The sequence below is a fragment of the Eucalyptus grandis genome, chromosome 9 (assembly GCF_016545825.1).
Source record: "Eucalyptus grandis isolate ANBG69807.140 chromosome 9, ASM1654582v1, whole genome shotgun sequence".
In the NCBI taxonomy this organism is placed as follows: domain Eukaryota; kingdom Viridiplantae; phylum Streptophyta; class Magnoliopsida; order Myrtales; family Myrtaceae; genus Eucalyptus; species Eucalyptus grandis.
Window position 1 is genome coordinate 27,675,019 of NC_052620.1, and position 15,371 is coordinate 27,690,389.

The 15,371-nt window shown below is 40.4% G+C and overlaps 2 protein-coding genes across 8 annotated transcripts; both read left to right on the forward strand.

Moving 5' to 3' along the window:
* The first annotated feature begins 1,162 nt into the window (after positions 1-1,162).
* LOC104419044 (probable anion transporter 5) lies at positions 1,163-4,305 on the forward strand. The gene is made up of 2 exons (XM_010030550.3): positions 1,163-1,693; positions 2,538-4,305. The coding sequence occupies exon 2, from the start codon at positions 2,691-2,693 to the stop codon at positions 4,017-4,019; it is 1,329 nt and encodes a 442-aa protein (XP_010028852.1). The 5' UTR covers positions 1,163-1,693; positions 2,538-2,690; the 3' UTR covers positions 4,020-4,305.
* A 4,820-nt stretch (positions 4,306-9,125) lies between these two features.
* LOC104419046 (glutamate receptor 3.2) lies at positions 9,126-15,369 on the forward strand. 7 transcript variants are annotated; one of them, XM_039302188.1, is made up of 8 exons: positions 9,126-10,487; positions 10,614-10,722; positions 11,189-11,464; positions 11,576-12,918; positions 13,002-13,279; positions 13,547-13,578; positions 13,671-14,065; positions 14,370-15,369. In XM_039302188.1, exons 3-8 carry the CDS (start codon positions 11,209-11,211, stop codon positions 14,802-14,804), a joined length of 2,739 nt encoding a protein of 912 aa, XP_039158122.1. In that variant the 5' UTR covers positions 9,126-10,487; positions 10,614-10,722; positions 11,189-11,208; the 3' UTR covers positions 14,805-15,369. The 7 variants fall into 7 exon arrangements, with proteins under 7 accessions (XP_039158122.1, XP_039158124.1, XP_039158121.1 ...); XM_039302190.1 differs by having other exon boundaries at positions 11,208-11,464; XM_039302187.1 differs by having other exon boundaries at positions 10,618-10,722.
* The last annotated feature ends 2 nt before the right edge of the window (positions 15,370-15,371 follow it).

The window sequence follows — 15,371 nt, forward strand, 5'->3', positions numbered from 1 at the left end:
TTTTAATCTATTGTAGCAATCATCATAATTTTATGATTGGACCACTGAGTGGTACTTCCCTGAGGATAAAAATTTTCAAAAATCAATTTTCCTTGCTTCTGGTTGACTTTTATAAGGTGCAAATGGCTTTCATGTCTTTTTTCCTTCCCAATTTTCAATTCGTGACCATGTTCATCTTCAATGCCGAACCGACTTGTTAAAGTTATAATTGAATTATTTTTGACCGAGCAGTTCATTTTCCTTGGCTAATTTCGTTTCCACAAGAAGCTAAACAAGCAAGCTTTGATATGCAATGACAAACTGTATGATTTTCTAATCTCAGAATTGCAAATTGATATGTCTATGTGCTTAGACTCAATATGATTTTCCTTTTCTTTGTGAAATTAGGAAACGAATAATTAGAATATTTATTTAACTCGATATATCAATGTTTACATAATTGAAAAATTTTGGATGGACGGCATTAAATAAAAATAAGCGATCAATCTCTAGAAGGAAGAAGAAGCAAAAAAAGCTGAATAGAGAACATAACTTAGGGCTTGTTGTGTTTATTCGAGTGAAATTGTTTTCCGGAAATGAGTTTTTCAAATTTTCATCTGTTTGGTTCGTCGAATATGTCTGATCAACCAAAAACACTTTCCGCAAAATATTCATGTATAGATTTAAAATATAAATTCTTAAATTTAAAAATGTGAAAGCATTTTCTAGAATCATTCCATTCAAAATTCTTAAATATTTTATTATTTTATTTCCTTTTTATTTTTCCTTCTCCCTCTATTGGCTACTGGACCTCAACAACGGTTGAGCACAGGTGCATGCCAGTGAGGTGAAGTCTCGTAGATCTGATGAAGTTGAGCTCACTTGAGACCAATGAGCTCAAGCCCTTGCTTGTTTGTGATCTTATTCTCGCCAACAAAGAAAGAAAGAAAAAGAACAAAATAAAGTAGAATAAAAGATTGTTTAAACTTTAAATATTTTTTGCCTAACATAGAGTGACGGTGAGATTTTCCAGATGAGATCAAAACACAGTAAAACGGTCCATTTTCTTAAAAAATAATTTTTCAAAACAATTTTATTTGGTTAATTTTATTTTTTCCCAAACAAACGCGCCGTGGACGAGCGTAAAACTTACCTCAGCATCTCCATGGGAGCCGACTAGATTCGACACAAGCTGTAAGAACCTATCATTTTCCCAGTCCAAATCTCTCTCAGTTGTTACGCATTTGCAATCTGATAAATCTCCCTCTCCTCTCCCTCTCTCTCTCCTCTCTCCTCTCGCCCCTCTCTCTGCAAAAAGTCAAATCTAGGGTAGATAGCAACGACCCATCTCTGAATCGCATTTCTTTAACCCATCAGCAAAAGACCCCCACCAGCAAGATCGCATCTTTTCCTTCCTGGTTCTTGCCCCGCTGCCTGCGCTGGTAACGTGATGAGCTCTTGATTATTAAACCCCCCCGAGTAATCTTCCCTCTCGACACGTGAAGAAGCTTTCAGCGAGTCGTTCGCCGGAGCAAGACGACCCCCTTTTGTTCCGGGTTTGACTTGTGGCTGTTCTTGATGCTCTCGCCCCGCGTCCCGGCGGCGCGATTCGGCAATGGCGGCTCGATTCCTCATCTGGGTCGCGCTTTGATCCGTCGATAAGCTTCGAAAGTGATGATCTTGGTCGCCGGTTCGGAGATTCATGGCCATTTAGGTACTTTGGATTTTGCCCTTTACGTGTCGCTCATTCTTGTTGCAGGGTTTGGTGTAATGGGTCGGGGTTCGTTTTCCCTATGGCAATGCTGCGGAGATTGGATTGTTTGGTCTTGTTCATTCGCGGAAAGTTTATTCATTTACTTGCTTAATAGGATTGCTTCCGATTTAGCTTTCCGCAAGATTATACTTTTAATCGAAATGCCTCTTTCGCCTCACTCTGTTCTGATCTGTCGCGTTAGATACTTAGTAATCAGCTCAGGATTTTGGTGCATTTACTTCCGAGAATGGCTGCGGTTCGGCTCACTGCTTTTGATTTTCTTCTATCTGCGAGTTGTCAATTTGGCTTAAATGATCTTCGTTAGGACAATGTGGCCCTTATGGGACTACATTTGGGATATGAAATCCAGTAGATAAGTTGGACGAAGTTATATATGCTTGCGATGGCATGCCTGTGTCAATTGCACTCGTTGAATGTTTATCTCATGATTGCATTGTCGCTTTCAACTGCATTGTAGCTGTCATTTGCATTTTCAGATGAATAAATTTGTGCTTATTGCCTATCCAGCGAATAAATAATTGAGAATATTTCTTGAGGATTGGATTTTCTGTTTGAAGATTATAATTGCATCTGTTAAAAAGTGGTGGTTTTCCAAGTCCATCATACTCTGTATATATGTCTATCCTGCCAAGATGTAGATGGCAGTCAGGCTGTGAATATGGAAAGTCTTTTCAAGCAAGTTTTTAGTGTTTGGACAATAATGTTAATGCATTATCTTGTTACCTGTGTTTTCATCAGTGACTGACGTATTCATTCGTTGTTGTGCCCGTCATATGCACTACAGCAAAATCTTTTAGAAAGAAATCGCTGCCGCTGTTATTTTTCAAGCCACCAGATGGCAGGAAAGGAACCGATCAGAAGCTAGCTGGCAAGAAGGAATCAGGTCGATCAGGGACATGAGAGGGTGATAATGCAACTCGCAATTGTTTAAGAAAGTATGAAGAGGATAAAATTTCCCAAGCGATACTTGATCGTCTTTTTGACATTTATATCTACATGCGTCTGCTATATAGAACGTGTAGGATTCTCAATTGCCTATACCGTTGCAGCCGATGCAGCTGGAGTAAACCAATCTAGTAAAGGCACAATACTTTCTACCTTTTATTATGGTTATGCCTGTTCACAGGTGCCCGGAGGATGGGCTGCTCAGAAAATAGGGGGAAGACGCATTCTCCTCCTCTCCTTTGTGTTATGGTCACTAACTTGTGCATTTGTTCCACTGGACCCGAACAGAGTGGTAACATTAGTTGTTGCCCGCTTGCTTGTTGGTGTGGCACAAGGTTTCATCTTCCCCTCTATCCATACTGTCCTAGCTGAGTGGGTCCCCCCTCACGAAAGGTCTAGATCTGTTTCTCTTACAACTTCGGGGATGTATCTTGGTGCGGCTGCAGGAATGCTTCTTCTTCCAAGCTTGGTGAAATTCAGGGGTCCACAGTCAGTGTTTGTCGCTGAAGCAGCGTTAGGTGCCATGTGGTCTCTACTTTGGATAAAATATGCCAGCGATCCCCCCAGGCCTGAACATCCAAAAGCCACAGCTGCTAGTTTTGGGGAGTCTTTGTTGCCAATGAAAAGAAGCCAAAAGGTAAAAGTGGAGAATGGAGGAAGTTCTGTCAAAACTGCCGGTATCCCATGGAAGAGTATCATATTTTGCTTACCGGTTTGGGCCATTGTGGCAAACAACTTCACATTCCACTATGCTTTGTATGTATTGATGAATTGGTTGCCAACATACTTCGAACAAGGTCTCCAACTTAGCCTCCATGACATGGGTTCATCGAAGATGTTGCCCTATCTCAACATGTTCATATTCTCGAATATTGGTGGGGTCATGGCTGACCACCTGATTACCCGCAAAATTCTGTCTGTGACTGCAACCAGGAAATTCCTGAACACCATAGGGTTCTTAGTTGCTTCTTTCGCATTAGTGGCACTTCCCTTATTCAGAACTGCTGGTGGAGCTGTCTTTTGTTCATCTGTGGCTCTTGGGTTCTTGGCCCTTGGCAGAGCAGGGTTCGCAGTGAACCACATGGATATTGCTCCCAAATATGCAGGAATTGTTATGGGAGTTTCCAATACTGCTGGTACATTAGCAGGCATAATTGGGGTCGATCTTACCGGCCAGCTTCTTGAAGCCGCTAAAACCAATTATTCTGATCTTTCAACCCCTGAAAGTTGGAAACAAGTTTTCTTGATACCTGGTCTTCTTTGTACTTTCAGTTCAATAGTGTTTTTGCTATTCTCAACTGGGGAGAAGATTTTTGACTGAGGTTAATCTGGCTATATCTCTTAAAGAGCTAATCATTCGTGAATTGTTGCTTTATGTGAGCTGGGTGAAGCTTTTTACTGCATGTCATCTTGCTATAGATTCTATTTATGAAAGCCCACATGAATCTGCAGCGGGAACATAGTGAGAGTTTCTAGTGTTTCTTGATTTCCTTTTAATGTTTCAATTTGTAGATCCGTGTAGCTGGGTCCATGTGCTTATTCCTTTCTAGTAGCTTTTCTCAATAATTCAAACGATGTCACCTGGCAATTTAGCCAGAGTTTTTCCATGTTTCGGTACTTGGCCTATCTCGTGCAACTGGTTATGCATGGAGGCGACAGCTCTCGTGATATCTGCAAAGCATATGATGATCTGTTCAAACTACATGTGACTGTGAAGGTCTCATTGGCTTGCATTGCTAGCGAAGTCCTTGATGGCAAGTTTAGGATTATCACATGAATCATGCGTTACCTCGTGTGTATAGATATATGGTACTTTGGTCTGTCGGTCCAGGCGTGAAGCGCTGGGGATTGATGTTCCAGGTGCAAAATCTTCGGCTTTTCATACTTCAACTCTTTCCATTTGTTTACTGGAGTATAAACACAATTTTTTCGTGGATTTACCACCCAACATTAGGGTGAGCTATTTCAGGTTTTGTCCAAGTCCTACTTGGAATTTGGAACCTACTAATTAGAACAGGCTTCCTAATTTTTGAAATTTGGAACCTACTATGTAATAGGTTCCAAGGTGGTTTCAGAGTTTATTCAAATTTCATTCATATAGTGAATTATCACATCTAATGGTCATCATTTGCTACAATCCACTGATTCCAATTCATAGTTAAATATGCGGAGCTTATGAAATATTAACAAAGTGAGAGTCTTAATCTTGGATAGCACTATCTATTGTTTTTAAATTACACACACATTGGACGTAATGAAATGCTGCAAGATCATGGGAAGATATAAAACCAAAACCAAAAAAAGATCTGTTCCAGGTTTTTCGGCTCCAGTTGGAGCATATTCATTAGAACAAATACTCCAATTTTTAGAACTTAAAATCTACTTTGCATATCCAAGAATTTTAAATCAAACTGGCCCATTGATCAAATTTTTAATTTTTTTTTTTTAAATTCTATCCATAAATTATGCTCATCCCTACCTGAACATGCTCTCGGTACCTGTTAGGCGTGTTTCGATGATGGCGGTCGTTCCACTGGTTCACGCATGCTTTGCTGCCAAAAGAAATCTGAGCTGCTCCCCGATCATCTGCAGGTGTCTTTCGTGGTTTGTCTTGTCATTTGTGCGGTTGTGGGAGCCCCGCTGCTGGACCACGGATATGGCTTTGGACGATGCTCCAATGCGGAGTTGGTACTCTCTCTCTCTCTCTCTCTTAATTGATAAGTGGGAATCGAGCACGCATCGTTTGATGTCATATCTGCACTCAATCGTAACTACCTGATGCATCATGCATGCCCCAGTTCGTTCATCCAAATTTGGTTCGAATCACATGTCGCGTCGCGTCGATGATAACTTTAGCAAACAAGCTAACGCGTCTCTTGGTCTTTTGCACATTTTGGCCATGGATGCCGTCGAATCTCTAATTTGGCATCTGTTGAGTCCGTGTATACTTTGATGATAAATAAATTAATGTAACAAAATTGCCCATGATAGAGAAGAAAAAGAACAAATTTCTAGGTTTGGTTTGTTTTGCAGAAAATGAATAATTTGGATAACATTTTCATAAAAAATTATCGCTTCTATTGTTGGAGATAATTAGTAAAAAAAATGTTTAATTATCGATAATTATTAATGTCTAAATATCTTTGTGAATGACGATATTTTTCTCATTGGTTATTTTTCGTGAGCAATACAAACGATTAATTTTATGAAATTTTTTTTTTTAATAATTCATTTTCCTTGTAATAGACACATTTTCAAAGTGTTCTATAATTACTTTAAATCAACAATTTAAAAAGGTTGTAGAAGAAAAATGTATATTCAAATTTTGTTTCACCAATAAAGATAAGATAAATAAATATTTGATTGGCATCTCATGTGACATCCAGAAAATTCCTACATTTAGTGATAAGTAGGAATTTGACTGCAATCGATGTTCCACGTTAGGAATTTTATGCGAGTGATTAATGTGACTATTATGTTTGAGCAATAGGTTAGAATTTTCCTAAGTTAATTATTTACTTATGTTTGAAAAGTTTTACCAAATGTTTTGACGAGTTCAAAAGTTAATTATTAACTTATGTTCGAAAAGTTTTGCTAAACATTTTGACAAGTTCAAAATATTTGTTGGATTTATCAATATTTAGAACGGACATTAGTTTTCATGTTTATATACTGATTCCTTTGATTCCTTAGCATTTCAACCAAAGATGTTAGTATGGAAAGTTGTTCTTTTGACTCTCTCTTCCATTGGCAAGTGAAACCTTGAACTTATGTTTCTATCTTTTTCCCATCAGCAAGTTGAGACTTTGAATTTAGCCTTGTTGGTATCATGCTTACTTCATAGATGTTAACTTTTAGTTCATTAATGCAAGGCATGACTCAACTCTTTACTTGGCAAAAGGAGATGAATCCTCCTAAATATCTCTTCTCTTAGCTTATGAGATTGTGCCACATACCTAAACTATTCACTTAGGGCCACACGAACTCTTTTGATTTGAACAACAAGTCTCTCTACTCTTAGACCTCATGATTTTACCCTTGGCTAATTGAGCAACTTCATCAATCCACTCTTAAATGCTCAACTTTACAAGCGTGAGAGAATTCCCAAGAGAAGGCCCTACTTCATTACTTCATTACTCACCCTCCATTTTCCTTTCAAACTTGTTTTCAATTTCAAGAGTAAAACCAAAAAGATCCCACATGTGAACTCTTGAATTCATTTCCAAGTTTGAACGAGGTAAACTCATTAATTTTCATATACTCTGCATAAATGAGTTTGTTGTTTTCAAGACAAATATCATTAATTTCAATTTTTCTTACTTTGAAGGAAAATTAAAACTTTGATCTTTCACAAGCTATTTTCAAGGTAAGTAAAAACTCTAGGCATTAAGTTAGGTTGTTCTAATGAGTATTTGACCTGGTTGCTTGATGGGTGTTTTCTTTAAGTGGATTTTATGAACATGTGTGAATATGTTCAGTGATAGCATGCTAAGTTCTTCACTTGTGTGAATCTTGATAATAATATGTTGAGTTTTGCATTGATGATTTTATTTCTTCTAAAAAGAAGCATGAGTCAATTTTTTGGTATTGGTGGTGTTTTGGTGAAGAGAGTGTATAAAATAAAATAAAATAAAATAAAAACATTGTCGAATATGGCAATACCAATTACTGGTTATGGCAGGTTATCGATCATGACAGTATCAATTACCAATTGTGGTAGGTACCAACTATGGTAGTATTGAAAACTGATTAATTTAGTAATACCAATTATGGCAGTTATCGAATATGAAAATTGATAATAGAAAAAAACAATATTTAAAAAGTAAAAATAAATATATTTCGTGTTTTTTTAGTAACATTATTTAATAAATGTATATCCTTTATATTTGAAGAAAATATGCATTGAATGTTAATAATGAATATGTTCATTTAATGTTAGTTATGTAAAATGATGCTATACATAAATGTTGATGCATAATATGTTTAATGGTTAAATGAAATGATGTGGTGCATTGAGTGTTGATGTTAATCATCTTAATATGCATTAATGTTGCATTATAATGATGAATATTGAAAAAGAAAGGGGTTGTCGTTCACGCAAGGGTGGTGACATTGTCCTATGTGTTGGGAGTGTCCCACGATGCCTTGGGAGTTGAGATGTCCCGAATTTAAAGTTATGTATGAGTATGGCGTGATGTCCTGGAAGTGTTCAGGAGGTAGAGTAAATAAGATGATGCACGCTCATGAATATATATATATATATATATATATATATATGTATGTATGTATGTATGTATGTATGTATGTATGTATGTATGTATGTATCTGTGTGTGTGTGTGTGTTGATAAGACACCAAATGATACTGATGCATCAAGAAATTATATGCCATACATGTGCGTTGCATAAATAATGTACCATGCATTCGTGTGAGGCACTTGCAAAAAAGTAAGCCATGTGCTCATGCTCTGATTATGTTGCTCTGTATGTTTGTGATTGTTAAGCCATGGTGATTGCAAAGGTGAACTCTTATTTTAGATTTAGAGATTTCACTTGCTGAAATTCGGCTCATCCCTTTATTTTTTAGACATATAGGATGATTTTTCCATCGCTACTGGTTTATGGAGCCCTAGCTCGTATAGAGCATGATTATGAAGAGGACGTGTTGTCTCATGTTAAGTGGGTTCCCCATCGGTACGTAACCTGGTACAAAATCCTCAACAATGACTAGCTGGAATCACTTAGAGGCTTTGACGTTCCTTCTGGTTACGTTGCCGAGAAGCAAGCATTGGAGGAGGTTATCAATCCTTGGATGTTGAATAGATGTTGTACATGTAGACTTTTGAGAGTGGGGGTATGGTTGCGGAGATAGAAGTTACCGAACATTCCCAAGTGTTTTGTATTGTGATGTGGTGATATAAGTGATACCTATGTACCTTATTAAGAATATGAAATAATTATGTGATGTATTTAATTAAATTTTTGTGGTTCTACTTACAAAAAAAAATAATAAGAAAGAAAGAAAGAAATATGACCCGTGTAAAGGGTGACATACCTAGGACGTTACATCTTATTAACTTTAGTTATACTTCATTTTTTTTATTTTTTTTATTATTGTATGCTTTGCTTCCCTAAGAAATATCATATTATTCAATACACACTTCAGCATACTAATAATTTTATCGATCGTTATCGGAATCTAGCAATTTCTTTGTACTTTTCTTTTTAACGTCAAAAGGTTATTAATAAAATAAATAAAAGTTGGCAAAGCTTGAGGGCCAATCGAAACCCTAATTTTAATAATAGGGTCACTTTAATCGATTCTCATGATTAGTTTAATACCAACATTCCAAAACATATTCCCCCAAAAGCTACGAATTTAAAGTACAGTCTAGTCGACACTTTAACTTATGCTGTATTCTCGCCGGTCTTGCCGCAGTCTTTCGCATGAGCTTCTCCTTTTCGCATGAACTTTCCTCTCTCTCTCCACACCGAATCCAAGCCTTTTTCCTGTTCTCTCTCTTCGCTCGCTCCCGGTCACTTTCATCGAGGCGGCAGGAAAGATCGCAACTTTTAGCAGATTGCAGACATCCGGCCGTGACCCAGTCGCTGTCTCTCTCTCCCCATCCGCCGCGCAGCGCCACCCTCGTCAAACCCGCCGCCGCCGAACGGGCGGGGGGGACGAGGCCTTAAGGGGGTGCCGGATCTGGCTCCTCTTCCGCCGGCCGCCCTGTCGAAGGTGGTGCTGCGGTGGCGGTAAGAGACGGGCAGGACTGGTCGTTGGCGACGGAGCGCGGAGGGAAGAGAAGAGAGGGGAAATTAGTGGGTCCCGGTTGTGCTTGGGTGGAGGCGGTTGACTTGGAGGCTGGCAAGAACGCACGGCACGTGTCCGGCGGGGGCTGGACATTAGCGAACGCTTCGCCTCCGCCAGGATTGGCGTTCCGTGCTTTTGAAAACGGAACGAACATGTGAGAATCTAGGCTCGAAAAGACAAGCGTTATGTGGTTCGAGTCGTGGATGCTGATGCAGATGACAGAGGGGGACCAGGATCAAACGGGTGGGCCATGGTTAAGATTGTTGTGCACACTTAGACAGCCACGACTGAGGGAACATTCGATCGATTTCGTGGCGAATCCTGTGCGTTGTTATTTTACTCGTCCCACTCCACTTCATGCTCGGAGCACTAGCCCCACTTGCTGCACCAGAGACTCTAGCAAAAAAGTAACATAAAACGAGTCAAGTTGGATTTGCATTGCCCCAGGTGAGGAAGCACTCATGCAATAAACTGACAGGAAAACGCGTTTTTTTAATCAAAAGCAGAACTTTGAAGGGAATTTGCTGTCTATTTCGACCTGCAAGAGCGAGTCCCCACCGGGAAGAGGGTGAGTGCAGACATTCCCACGATACATACAGACAAATTGCATTAAACCAGGTTGACAACACCATCAATGGTTCTGGTTATTGACCACTGTCTTCATTTTTCTTTATCACCATGATATCAGCATCGTCTTCTTCCTGTCCTTCTTCTGTATCCTTTTCCTTTTCTTTTTCCCCGTTTGCTGGGCAATGAAAATCAAAATAGTGGTCTGAGGACCCCCTCCATCTGCAAAGGATTCAACCCTGTAATTCTTGCGGGGGAAGAAAAAAAAAAAAAAGAAGCGACCTTGGGCGTGCTCTTCTCTGTTATCACGTGTTCCCGTGAGCCCAAGTCACAAAGTGGCTGTCTTTCTCCTGCTTCAAGTATTCCCTTCATAATTATAAAGAAACACAAAGTATCCAGCGCAGAGCCAGGTGAGTACTCTTTCTTGTGATGAACAAGCTTTCTTTCTTTATTTTCTGCTCTCTCGTGAGCGTTACTTTTCGTTTGGTATAGTTGCTTTGAGATAGTGTTTGATTTCTCCTTTTCGGACTTGGAAGTCAGGGCTCCTTGAGACTTACGGCTTCTTTCTTGCTTTTCTGGAAAATGGAAGGCTGTCGTTTCTCCCCGCAGTCTCTCAGATTTCAGTGAAGTCGGCTCTCATTTAGAGTGAGTACAGCGTGTTTTGTGTGAAACTTTTGGAGCCACCCAAAAGTGCCGCTTTTCTTCTTCGTCTTCTTCTTCTTCTTTTTTTTTAGTGAAGCCTTGATGGGTATATATAACTTTTTCACTTTGTACATAATTGATAGATTGGAAGAAGTTAAGGACATACTGACCCCTCTTTCGCTATGCCTGCTGCAAAAGTCTAAAAACAGTATGCTTAATGTTCGCCTTGTCTGACAAAGGTTCTGTCTATCCTAGAATCTGTTGGTTCTTTCAGTCAAGTCTAAGACATGGAACTTTCTTTTAGGAATCGAGTTAGCGACTTGCTTTGATCAAGATTATATTCCTTCCCACTTTGGGTAGATTTCCTAAATTATCAAAAGCTGTTGATTCATCTTTCCATTCAAGTATCCTCACATAAGGTTACTCTTATACTCCATAACCACTCTTATTGATGGGAAGCTTGTCTTAGATTGTTGATCTCGCATCAGGATGGATCTGGTTTGGCTTCTCTGCATTTTCGTCCTTTTTTCCGGAGAATTGTCACTAGGACGGTCCACACCCGATGCTGATGCAGTGACTATTGGAGCTATTTTCACGTTTTCAACTCTCAATGGAAAAGTCGCTCAAATCGCCATGAAGGCTGCAGAGAATGATGTCAATGCAGATCCAACTTTTCTTGGTGGACGCAAACTGTCTATAATCATGTACGATTCCAATTTCAGTGGATTTCTAGGCATCATCGGCGGTATACATTCTCCTTGAAACTCTTACTCATTCAGAATTGTTTTCATTGGTATAATCTCTTCCCTGTGAATATTAATCAGCTGGTTTTTTTATTGTTAACTGTAACTAACAGCTTTGCAGTTCATGGAGATGGACACAGTTGCAATAATAGGTCCACAGACTTCAGGAACGGCCCACATTCTCTCTCATCTTGCAAATGAACTACATGTTCCAATGCTCTCATTCACGGCGCTTGACCCTATGCTTTCTCCCCTCCAGTACCCCTACTTCATTCAAACTGCACCCAGCGATCTGTTCCAGATGATGGCTGTTGCAGATATGATCAGCTATTATGGATGGCGAGAAGTGGTTACAATTTACTCCGACGATGATCATAACAGGAATGGCGTCACTGTGTTAGGTGATCAACTTGCGGAGAGACGCCTCAAAATAACGTATAAGGCAGCTCTTCCCCCAGATCCAACGGCAACTGAGAATGACGTTGTAGCTGAATTGAATAAGATACAACTGATGGAATCCCGAGTGATTGTATTGCATGCATACTCAAAGACGGGTCTTTTGGTTTTTGATGTGGCCAAGAGACTTGGCATGATGGAGAGTGGGTATGTTTGGTTCGCAACTACATGGTTATCTAATATTCTGGACTCTGATTCATCGCTTTCCTCAAAGCTTCCCGGCTCTATTCAGGGAGTTCTTGCACTTAGGTTGCACACCCCTGACTCAAAGAGAAAAGCAGATTTTTTAGCGAGGTGGAATTCGTTGAGCAACGGTACTATCGGGTTGAACCCTTATGGTCTTTATGCCTATGATACGGTATGGATGATTGCTCGTGCAGTTAAAATGTTCCTGGATCAGGGAAACAACATTTCATTCTCTAATGACACGAAATTAAATAACATTGGGGGAGGAGGTCTGAATCTTGAGGCATTGAGCATTTTTGATGGAGGAGAGCAGTTGCTTAGCAATGTCCTGCAGACAAAAATGAGTGGTCTGACTGGCCCGGTCAAATTTAATCCAGACAGATCTCTAGTACATCCTTCTTATGACGTTATTAACATACTTAAAAATGGTTATCGCCAGATAGGCTATTGGTCCAACTATTCTGGGCTTTCCATTGTGCCTCCTGAAGAACTTTATGCCAAACCACCAAACCGTTCCAGTTCGAACCAACATTTGAACAGTGTGATTTGGCCTGGAGGCGACAGTACCAGGCCTCGCGGTTGGGTTTTTCCAAAAAATGGAAAGAAACTAAGGATAGGGGTTCCGTGGAGAGTTAGTTACCGAGACTTTGTCGAGCAGGTCAATGGTACTGACATCGTCCAGGGGTATTGCATAGATGTGTTTCTTGCTGCCATAAAATTGCTTCCTTATCCAGCTCCATACGAATTTCTCTTGTTTGGAAATGGCCACGAAAATCCTAGCTACAATGAGCTTGTAAATATGGTCGCGGCGGATGTGAGTTGGTTCTAAGGCAGAGGACTACATTTACCATTTTAGACAGTCTACCTTACGTCTGCTGATCACATTTTGTTCTGCAGGTTTTTGATGCTGCTGTGGGAGATATCGCGATTGTCACAAATCGAACAAAGATTGTAGATTTTACTCAGCCTTACGTTGAGTCGGGTCTAGTTGTCGTTGCCCCTGTTAAGAAGTTGAATTCAAGTCCTTGGGCCTTCTTGAGTCCATTCAGTCCATTGATGTGGGCTGTCACAGCGGTTTTCTTCCTCATTGTGGGAGTAGTCGTGTGGATTCTTGAACACAGAATTAACGATGAGTTCCGGGGATCTCCCACGAAACAGATCATGACAATTCTATGGTGAGCATTGGGTAAATGTGTCTACTTTACAAGATGAAAACTGCAACTAAATCTCTAGTTTTCATTTTCTCTCCTAGGGAGTTTGCACGTTATACCAGTATCTTAGGCTCTACTTTCTTAGAGGATTATGATGCATTGATTGTTTAAGGCCAAATCGTCATTCATAGACAGATTGAAGGGTAGCCCCATCATCTTTGCATTAGTTCATCCTAATGACTGCTCACGGTGCTCTCTGCAACTTCTGATCTGCGCTATTTTCTCTCACAGGTTCGGCTTTTCTACTATGTTCTTTGCCCACAGTAAGTCTTACTTTAATGTGTGATAATTTAACTGAAAAAAAATGTCAAAGCGACTTTAGCATATCGTGACTCTAAATGTGTTCAAATCTCAGGAGAAAACACCGTAAGCGCACTTGGTCGCATGGTGCTGATCATCTGGCTTTTCGTGGTTTTGATAATTACCTCAAGTTATACAGCGAGTCTTACGTCAATCCTGACCGTTCAACAGCTATCCTCGCCGATCAGAGGAATAGATTCATTAATAGTCAGCGATTCCCCGATCGGCTTCCAAGTGGGGTCTTTTGCACAGAACTATATGATTGAGGAACTGAACATTCCAAAATCAAGACTTGTTCCACTTGGCTCACCAGAGGCTTATGCTTTAGCGCTCAAGACTGGAAGAGTTGCCGCTGTGGTCGACGAACAACCATACATAGACCTCTTCCTTTCAAATCACTGCAAGTTCTCAATCAGGGGCGAAGAGTTCACCAAAAGTGGGTGGGGATTCGTGAGTATCTCGAGACCAGAATCATAACTTCTAAATATATAACTCGTTTAGAAGTTACAACTCTTGATCCGAAGAAGAAATTAATCGTAACTGGTACACGACATGTTCTTCTTTGATAGAAAGGAGGGAAATTGAACTTCAATATAATGGCATGTTTCCGATTCTATGCTCAATTGTGCATCTTGTGCCGTAAAAGGCATGACTGATTGACACAGGATGACTGATTCTCGATAACTTAGTATATCCCTTGTTCTGTTGTGATATATTCTCCAACACCACTTTACTTTTAATCATTCTTCCGCAGGCATTCCCTAGAGACTCCCCTCTAGCCGTCGACATGTCGACTGCCCTGCTCGCTCTATCAGAGAATGGTGAGCTCCAGAAGATTAATGACCGGTGGCTGTCCAGAAAGACTTGCGGGTCCCAGATTTCTGGCGAGGAATCTGACCAACTTCGTCTCCAAAGCTTCTGGGGCCTGTTCCTTATTTGCGGGGTTGCTTGCGTTGCGGCTCTCCTCGTATATGTCTTCGTCATGTTGCACAAGTTCAAACGGCATTCTCCTCAAGCATCTGAGCCGTCTTCTCATGGAGGCTCTCGTTCCGCGCGCCTTCAGACTTTCTTGACCTTCGTGGATAAGAAGGAGGATAAGTCTCGGAGTAAGTCGAAGAGAAAGCGAAGTAATGAAATTATGAATGGAGGCAGGGAACCTAACTTACCTGGAACGGATCAGATATGCTAAGAATTCAACGTCTCGGGTCAACATCGAAACGGGGATTTCCTGGCCCCATGAGTTCATGTTTGCCAATATCAGCTTGGTTGCTTATTTTCCACGCTTGGGTCTACAAATAAACGAGAGTTCTCATAGTATAGTTTCACTTCATACCCCGAAGAATCGTACGGGACGCTTCTTAAAACTTTTTAGAAGGCAATCGGGAGAGCGAACAGTCTGTCGCCGACACCAAGCCAGTTGAAGGGCTATACTTTAGAAGTCCACGGCCGTCGCCATTGCCGCAGAAGTTGGAGCAGCTGATGCTCATGCTAATGCAGAAAGCAGAAGAAGCCGTGCGATCTTTTGGAAGGGTGAAGAAATGCCGGCAAGTTTTTCTTTGCCGAAACACAACGAAAACAGAGGGGCCTGCTCTACAGAACACCGGCTTCAAAGATCATTGCAATCCGACGGCCGAAGAATGCAAGAACGATGTCATTACGGAACGTTTGATTCGATACGCAGTTCGCTGTCTTAATTACTCATAAAAAGTAGGAGACTTTATGACAAAAATGAAAATAAAAATCGAATCTTGACATA

Excerpts from the sequence above, each read along its gene's own strand:
- LOC104419044 (XM_010030550.3), top strand. The coding sequence starts at position 2,691 with ATGAAGAGGATAAAATTTCCCAAGCGATACTTGATCGTCTTTTTGACA.
- LOC104419046 (XM_039302188.1), top strand. The coding sequence starts at position 11,209 with ATGGATCTGGTTTGGCTTCTCTGCATTTTCGTCCTTTTTTCCGGAGAA. Across the intron at positions 13,280-13,546 it reads CAGATCATGACAATTCTATG|GTTCGGCTTTTCTACTATGT; the intron begins GTGAGCATTGGG and ends TTTCTCTCACAG. Across the intron at positions 13,579-13,670 it reads TACTATGTTCTTTGCCCACA|GAGAAAACACCGTAAGCGCA; the intron begins GTAAGTCTTACT and ends TTCAAATCTCAG.